Raw genomic sequence first — 9300 nt, 5'->3', positions numbered from 1 at the left:
CTGGGTGTGCCTAGAGGAAGAAAAGAAAAAAAAAGAGTTGGGGGAAAATTGGAAAAGAGAATATTTGTTTGGAGGTCTGCATTCAGGGAACAGGCTCTGAAAGAAGTCTTCAAATAACTTATGAGGAAGATTAGACTTTTCTGTGTGACCCTATGGGTAGAACAAAGATAATAAATGTTACAAGGAGACATGTCATTAGAATTGTTCCAGAATGGAACGGTTAACTCCTTAAATAATGATCTCTCTTTCACTGTTTGATCAGAAGCTGAATGATCACTTACCATGGAAAGAACAGAAAGGCTTCTTGCTTCAGGTAGAAGGTTGGACTAAAACATCAGTGATCTCTAACACCTTTTTAGCTCTGTCATTTTGTGTTTCATAGTCTAAAATTCCAGGCTCTAGGTTCTAAAACTCTCTTTTCTAGCAATGACATTTTATATTCTGGGCTACTCACCTACAAGGTTATTATGAGGCTGAAGTGAGTTTGATTCCCACCTCTGGAGATACTCAAGACTAAAAGTCATGAAAGGGTTGTTGTCATAATAATGGGAGCTTCCACAGTGGCAATACTGCTGCTACTACTACCACCTCCCAATGTGATGATGCTTAAGTTCTTCAAACTGTATGTACAGATTCATGTATTCCCTTATCAATTTTATTGTAATTTTCCTATACTTTAGTGGGTGACTCTTCATATAATCTGGCTGATCAGAAAAGTAACTTCCTCTGAACTTAGACTGGTCTCTGAACAATAAATACATAGGTCATTGCTAAGTCTATCCTTGAAATCTTTTGAAGTCCATAGATCCTGTCAGAGATTTCATTCCCCCTGGCAGATCCACTGAGAATGCCTCCACCCTCACCATAAGAGGAGGATATTAGTGGAACACAGATGACAAAAAATACTGCCATTTATTTCCATATAGCACTCTCTGGCTACAAAATGTTTTATTTCACTCTTCCTAGTGTCCTCTGAGGTCCCACCCAACACTGGGACTCTGTGATCCTTGGCTAACTGCAAGCCTTACAATGACCCTATGAGGGCGTTTATTTGGGGAACTAACCCAAACGACTCACCTGTAATATCACAGATACTTTGGAGAATTCAAATATCATCACCATTGAATGTACCTTAGCAGAGTCAAGGAGGACTTCATAATAGTTGGTGGCAGATACAACCATTTTTAATGAATGTCAATCCAGTGAGGGCAGGAAAATTGACCCCCCGAAAAAAATACAGAAAAAATGGAGAAATTGGCATTTGCGTTTTCCTGTTGCAATTGTTTAATTCTTGAGATGATCATTGAGATGATGCCCCTACCATGCAGCCTGGTAAAAGGATCATTTTCGCATGAAGAGCATCACAAGGAAATGGAAATCATGAGTCTATTGATACTTGAGGAGCCAAGTGGGCTTGTGATGATTCAGGGAGGTGAAATAGGACCACCACCATGGCTTATTCCCATCCTGTAAAGGTCTCTTCTTTTCATCTAAAAAGTCGCCATTGTTTTCTGCATGGGGATCAAAATCCTCTAGTGGGTCATGTCGCTTGTAGCCGTTTCTCCTAGGCCCTTTCATGAACTTCTTGGGGTGCAGATCTAAAGGATGAAGGATGAAGTCTACCCTGCCAGCCCTCTTCATCCTAAGGGGGATGGTAACTTTCTTGATCATCTTGGTGTAACCTGGGGCTTGGGCGATGACGATGTGAGTGCCTGGGGGCAGGAGCCTCCAGTAATCACCATCAGCAGCTGAAGAAATAGAAAATGGGAGCCATTGTGAGATCATAGGCCAAATGGCCCACGCCTGGCAATCAGGACAAATGGGGAGTTTAGGAGGAAGTAAGAGCAACAACAACAAACTGGCCACAGGCTTCATGGGAGAGTAGAAAAGGGACCTGGGGATCATTAGACCTGAGCTCCAGTCTTGATTCCAACATTTAATACCTACCAAATCACAGGCAAAGATTTTGAGCATATTTCTCAATATGTAAAATGATAACATTTTCAAGAACTTCCCCACAGGACTTCTGTGAAGAAAGTGCTTTGTAAATTATTAAAATGATAGAAAGAGTTCATTTGGGAACTTCAGCATTTTCCTAGCACTCCAGATGATGATGAGGAAACACTGACAGTAAGATGGAGCATCTGGATGGCCCAATGGATAGAGCATTGTGTCGGGAGCCAGGAAGACCTGAGTTTATGTCCGGCCTCAGACATTGCCTAGTTGTGTTATCTTGAGCAAGTCATTTAACTTCTGCCTCGGTTTCCTCAACTGTAAAATGGGAATCATAACAGCACCTACCTCCTAGAGCTGTTGCGAGGAACAAATGAGCTATCAATTCCAAGGCAGAAGAGAGGTAAGGGTTAGGCAATCAGGATTAAATTACTTGTGCTAGGAAGTATCTGAGGCCAAATTTGAACCCAAGTCTGGCTCTCTATCCACTGAGCCTCCTAATTGCCCCTAAAATGCTTTCAGAAGCACCACACAGCATAAAATGCCCATTAATCTGACCCATCATCAGATTTTGTATTTGGTGCTTTTGTTGTTGTTCAGTCACATCCCAACTCTTTATGATACATTTGGTGTTTTCTTGGCAAAGATACTGGAGTGGTTTGCCATTTCCTTCTCTGGGACATTTTACAAATGAGAAAACTGAGACAAATAGGCTTAAATGACTTGATCAGGCTCACCATAGCTCCTGTCTAAGACTAGATTTGAACTCAGGTAGATGACTCTTCCAGACTCCAGGTCTGAAGCTCTATGCACTATATCACCTACCTAGCTGCCCAGATTTGGCACTACATTTCCATAAATACCTAGAAAGGTATTATGGGATCGTGATATATTCAAGGAAAGGGCAGTAAATGATGATATTAAGGATCCAACATTATTATTCCAAGGATAAATAAATTGAAACATTCATTAATTTGATTTTGAATTTAGAGTTAAGAAATATACCTGTAGTAACATCATGGCGGATTCCTCTGACCAGAATGCGTGCATTTTTGACAGGTTTTCCAAATTTATCTGTTACAGTACCTTTAATTCCTCGGTGCACCTAAAGGGGACATAAACTTAAAAAATGATCTCCAAATGGCATTATGACAAAACTCTATTAAATAATCTTCCATCATCCATATATCTGTTCCCCTTTCTACACCTGAAGAATCACCAAGTAAATAGCACAAGATCATAGATGCAGATGGGACCTGAGAGGACATCAAGTCTCAACTCTTCATTTTACAGGTGAGGAAACTGAGGACCAAAGAAAGTTTCAATGACTTGGGTAGAGGCAGACAAGCACTAAATGTATGAGGCAGGATTTCATTTCAGATCTTCCTGATTCTACCTCCAGTGCCCTAGCCACTACACCATATTGCCTTGCCATGTATCCAATAAAGATGCCTAGAAGAGCATATGTTATGGAAAAAAAATTAATCCAAAGTGATGTTCCCACAGAATCTAAAGCAATTATATTAATTGCATTTAGAGTTGTGAGAGCAAGAGAGGTATCAAACACATCTAGGTCAATTCCTTCATTTTACAAAGAAGAAAATTGAGATCCAGATAAAGAGAATGATTTTCCCACGCTCTCACAGGCAGTCAATGGCAGAACCAGAATTCAAACACAATTTGACCTTTGCCATCCAGGGATTGTTTTCTACTATGCTATTACTCTTGGTAAGAAAAAGAAGAAAGATGCTGAAACAGAGTCATCCAGAGTGCAAGTTTTGCCTTCTTTTCTACAGATATAGATAGAACAAGTACACAAATCAACTTTTCTCAAACTTTGCCTCAGTTCTCTTTGTTCCATGAGGCCAAGCAAAGTAGATTTGGTCATTCGTCCCCATGGCAACCCTTTAGGTATTTTCCTGAATTTCATCCCCCCAAAGGCCAGCATCAAGGGCTGGAATCTATCTGCACAAATAGAGGAATTGGCCATAGTGGTGAAATTATGGGTTCTTGGGGGTGTTATATAAGGCACAGTGCTAGGTGAAAGGTAAAAAGTGATACCTGTGGGGGGCAGCTGGGTAGCTCAGTGGATTGAGAACCAGGTTAGAGATGGGAGGTCCTGGGTTCAAATATGACCACAGACATTTCCTAGCTGTTTGATCCTAGGCAAGTCACTCAATTCCCACTACCTAGCTCTTACTGTTCCTCTGTGTAGGAACCAATGCACAGTATTGATTCCAAGACAAAAGGTAAAATTAAAAAAGAAAAAAAAAAGGAAAATGATATCTGCCCTCATTAGGCTTACAATCTAATGGAGGGTGGGTGGCTAAGGTATGTGCACATAGACAAATAATGCTACATAAGGTAGTTTTGGATAAGGACAGTGAAGTGAGCAGACAAAATGTTATTATACATTTGAAAAAGGAAAAAAAAATAACGTGCATTCAGTCAAAAAAATCCAAACATATTTTTTCATTCATTTGTCTTTCTAACCTCATTTCCCCTACCTGGAACTAATGTAGCTATTTTACTTTTACCTGAAGTGTAGGAATTGACACTTAATAGTTTTAGCTCATTACTCAAGTCTATTGAGATATTTTTGCATTCTTTGTAATCTGATTTGTTAAATATCCCTCCAAGTTATCTGAAATTTTAAAATTCAATTCAATTAGCATTTAGTTTTATGTATTAAAAAAAAAAACCTTGCCTCCTGGGCAATCCATGCTGTGTCTCTTCTAAAGTGGAAAAACTGAAGAGCCATAAAGGCTAGGCAATGGGGATTAAGTGATTTCTTGCCCAGGATAACAAAGCTAGGAAGTGTCTAAGGTCAGACTTGAACCCAGGATCTCCCGTATCTAGGTATGGCTCTCAATCCACTGAGCCATCCAGCTGCCCCCTGAACAAGCCTTTCTTTTTGTGAAAATGCATTTCATCCATTGGACAGATGTCAGTTTCTAATTGTTACAACTTAATATCTTTTAAGGTTCACACAGTGTTTTTTCCCACCATCATTCTACGAGAAAGAGAATGCAATTTTTGGTGTCATGTTTTTACAGATGAAGAAACTGAGTCTTAGTGACTTGTTCAAAGACACAGCATCAGGGCTGGGACTTGAATGGTGGTCTCTGGACTCCAGAACCCCTGCTCTTCCCACTGCACCTCACTGCGTTCTGTGAGAACTGGGTGGAGTGCATCCACCTGAGCTTGGGTGTTTTTTTCCTGAGCAAAATGAAATCTTCAAAGAGAAAAAGGCAATTAGGGCCTTTCAGCATGGGCCTGAATATGTGTTTCCATGGGGTAGCTGGAGGATATTTACTCGCCCAGTATGAAAACCTGGCCAACATCAGTAGGGAAGGGGCTTCAATTGGCCATGGCAGATTTATTCCTTATCAGAAATAATTTACTCAGTCTTATCTGGGGGGGGATGAGGGGTCGTTTCGGGCCTGGGTCTGTGTTTCTTCCACAGATGCTACAGCATCGACTTTTACAGTATCTGCCCATTAGGATCTTTATATCCTCGACCTTCAGGCACAAGAGGGACAAAGCAAATCCAGCCCCATTTAGGCTTTGTAAAACTCATTTTCACTAGACGGCCGTAAAATGAAATGAGCTTGGCAGTCTGGACGACCCGTTATTATTTTATGATCCTCACTGCTTTGCTGAGAGATGCAGGAGGTCACTGGAAAAACCCATAAACAAGGAAAGTAAAACAATGCTAATAACCTTAAATTATACCCCAGGCTTTCGGCTACTGTGGCCTCTGAGAGCCAGGACCAAGAGAGACCTCTTTTCATTCATTGAAAGGAAGGATTTGGGGGCAGACGGGCTCCCTGGTCTATTCCCACCCTTCTTTAAGGTTATAGGAGAGCTGGTCTCTAAAGTCCTTTATAAACCTTGGCAGGAACAATTCGGAAGCTTTTTTTTTGCTTCCATGTTAATGCCAAACAAAGCATTGGTTTGGAAGTCAAGAGAAGTGGGTCTTAGTCCTGCTGTTACCAGTGGCTAGCTGGGAGTTCGTCTGCCCTCTTTAAGCTTCATATTCTTCTAAAAAGAGGAGGGCTTTGGATGACACCATTTCTAAAGCTCTTTCCAGCTCCAACAATTCTGTGTTCTAAGTTCCCTTTGAGCTCGGACTCGAGCTTGGGTATTCTTTGTTCTAAGGTCTCTCTCTCTCATCTTGGGCAATCGAGGATTCTAAGACCACAAAAAGTCCAACCCTGAAACTTGACTATTTGGAGCAGCATTTCAATGAAGGAAATCAAGGAATCAGACTCAGCAGAGCAACCAGTACAATACCATTTCCATGAAATTGAGGAGTGATTCTTTGTTGTGTTGCCAGAGCGTATAGAGGGCTTCCTCTGGGGGAAATTTCACACAGCCCAACTCCACGGTTATTTCAAAGCAGTTGGTGTGAAGATAATTGAAATCGGACATACCTATATGCAGACAAGAGGGGGGGAAGCCATTAGACATGAGCTGCATCCAATAAACAAGCAGGAGACAAAGATGGTGCTAAGAGGCAACGGCATGGCCAGGCAGGATTCTTTTTTTTTTCTTTTTCTTTTTCCTTTTCCTTGTACCCTTAGCATGCAACACGGTACTTAGAACATAATAGGTACCTAATTCTTGTTGCCTGCCTGCTTGCTATTCTCTTACAACTCCCAAGCTACTTTAAAGTTCAAAAAGTTGATGGGACATTTTTTTAAAAGTCTATTTTGAAAATAAAATGGAAATAAGTTTTGAGTGATAATACATGTATAACGCAGTGGATTTGCTTGTCAGTTCCGGGAGGGGAGAGGGAAGAAGGGAAGGAGACAACACAAATCATGTACCTAAAAACTTATGTGTAAATTTGTTACTAGAATAAAATAAAAATTAAAAAGTCTATTTTGAAAAGGGGAAAATCATTCTAATGGGGCAGGGAGGAAGAAGGATGTAGAAGTTTCCATTGGAACTCAACCTCCCAAAGCTCTGAGAGAAAATTTCTTATTAGGTTCTTAATAATAAACATGGAAATGGGGATAATGGCAAAAGCAATCATTGATTCAGGATCTCCCTATATGCAAGGTTATGTTAACCTGGGCAAGAAATTAACTCCCCTCTTCAAGCTTTAGTTTCTTTATCTTGAAAATGGGGATAGGAGCAAGAACAATTGATGAAGAGGCTCCCAGTATGGAAGGCGCCCCACCAGTCCCAGTTGTTTTCAGTCGTGTCTGATTCTTTATGACTTTCTTTGGGGTTCTTTTGGCAAAGATACTGACCTGGTTTGCCATTTTCTTCTTTGATTCATTTAACAGCTGAGAAGACTTAAGGCAAAAAAGGTTAAGTGATTTGAGGCTGGTTTTGAACCCAGATCTGCCTGACTCCAGTTCTGGTGCTACAACTCCAGTGTCTTTGCCAAGAAAACCCCAAATGGGATCACAAAGAGTCAGACACAACTGAAACAACAAAATAGTATGGACAAAGGAATGGTAGCCAAGTCCTTTGCTCTTTCCTGCCATAAATGTTCAAGCCAGGTGCCATAGGTTTGCTTGGGCACCAAAATAAAAGACCCAAAGGGATGCTTCAGGCATGTTTGGGAAATCCTTTAATAGCTGAGCACCATAAAGCACTTTACATGCACCATGTCATATGAGTGTTTCGAAACCCCTGCGAGGTATGTGCTCCAGGGATCATTATTCCCATTTTACAAGCAACCGATGCTCGGAAGTTAAAAAACTTATCCGATGTCACACAGTTAAGTGTCAGAGGTAGGATTCACACTCAGAACTCTCCTGACTCCAACATGCTTTCCAATTTCACCACACTAATGGGGTTTATTTTTTAAAAACATCCATAAAAATAAATAGACTAGGGAGGAAGCCCTTGCCATGTATAAGACTATGGATTCCTCTAAGGATATATGGCATTAAAAAGAAAAAAAAATCGCTCTGAGCCTCAGTTTCCTCATCTGTAAAATGGAGATAGGAATCCTTGTTTAAGTGGGTTATAGAAAACACTCTGTGTGATTTTTAGCCCCTGAATATCATTAAGGAAATATTCAGGAGGCAATTCTGAAAGGGCAGAATGGTATGGCTGTTTCCATCCTACAATCCCCCTAAATATCCCCCCTGAGGATCCTCTAACTTTGATTTCTCCTCCCCTCATACCCTGCAATAAGGAGACTTACCTCCTGTAAAGCTATACCAGTCAGCACCATTGATAATACTTCCCCTTTTCAGAAAGTTGCCACCACATCTGTTCTCTGATGTGTCCATCATTATGGGGTGAACATTGGCATAGGCCCTGGACAGTAACCTGAACATCTGAAAAAAAAGATATGAAATATATGAAATATATGTAATATATGTATATATATATATATATATATATATCCAAGAAAGACCAGAATGCTCTGGAAATAGGGAGGCCAAGCGACTACAGGATATAGAATGTCAGAGCTAGGATTCATCTTTCCCCTTCACTCAGGATTAATCAGAAAACAAAAAGTAGATTTTGAATTTTAAAAGCCATGAAGTCCCGTGTCCTGTCATTGAAACAAAGTTAGGTAGCTTGGAATTTATCATCATCAGACTTTCCACTAGCTGTAAATTCATCGAGAGCTCGGATCACATCTTGTTATTTCTCACTGTGCCTAGCACAGTGTGGGACACGTGGTAAAAATCAAAAGCAAAACACAATAAGCAATTCATGGTCTAATTGGGAGGACAGTGAAATTTGAGCCAGGAGACTTAGGATATAGGAACATTGACTTAGAATCATGGAATCATCTATTTAGAATTAGCTCTAGTGGGTCAGTAGATAGAGTGCCAGGCCTGGAGTCAGGAAGACTTAAATTAAAATCCAGCTTCAGATTCTTATTAGCTGCATGGCCCCTGGGCAAGTCATTTAACCTTGTTTGCCTCCGTTTCTTCATCTGTAAAATAAGTTGGAGAAGGCAATGGCAAACTACTTCAGCGTCTTTGCCAAGAAAATCCCAATAGGGTCACAGTCAGAAACAGCCGAAATGACTGAATTACAACAAAAATACCTTAGATATTCATTTTAAAAATGAAGAAACCATGAGAGGTCGAAGGATTTGCTCACCTGGAATATTCTCCCATTTTATCACCTCTTAGTTTCTGATACTTTTTTCAAGACTCAATTCAATTCTCACCTACTCTAAAAAGGCTTTCCCCAGTCTGCTCAGTCCCTAATGCCTTCTCCCGAGTCTTCTACCTACTTGGCACTTATATTCCATTGACCCACTCCACGTTGTCTTCCCTATTAATATGTAACCTCCTAGAGGGCAGAGATTGTTTTGGTCTATCTTTATGTCCACAACACTTAATAAATTCTTGACTTGTC

At 40.5% G+C, this 9300-nt stretch overlaps 1 protein-coding gene across 1 annotated transcript in view; it reads right to left on the bottom strand.

Moving 5' to 3' along the window:
* Positions 1-1173: 1173 nt before the first annotated feature.
* CPZ (carboxypeptidase Z) overlaps positions 1174-9300 on the bottom strand; it is a 124141-nt gene continuing 116014 nt past the window's right edge. The window contains exons 6-9 of the mRNA XM_044680633.1: positions 8123-8258; positions 6250-6389; positions 2959-3058; positions 1174-1748 (exon numbers count right to left, since the gene is read on the bottom strand). Coding sequence (XP_044536568.1) covers positions 1387-1748; positions 2959-3058; positions 6250-6389; positions 8123-8258 — 738 coding nt within the window. The 3' untranslated portion in view covers positions 1174-1386. The remainder of the gene's footprint in view (positions 1749-2958; positions 3059-6249; positions 6390-8122; positions 8259-9300) is intronic.

The sequence above is a fragment of the Gracilinanus agilis genome, chromosome 6 (assembly GCF_016433145.1).
Source record: "Gracilinanus agilis isolate LMUSP501 chromosome 6, AgileGrace, whole genome shotgun sequence".
Classification (NCBI taxonomy): Eukaryota; Metazoa; Chordata; class Mammalia; order Didelphimorphia; family Didelphidae; genus Gracilinanus; species Gracilinanus agilis.
This window is presented reverse-complemented; position numbering and strand designations above follow the sequence as displayed.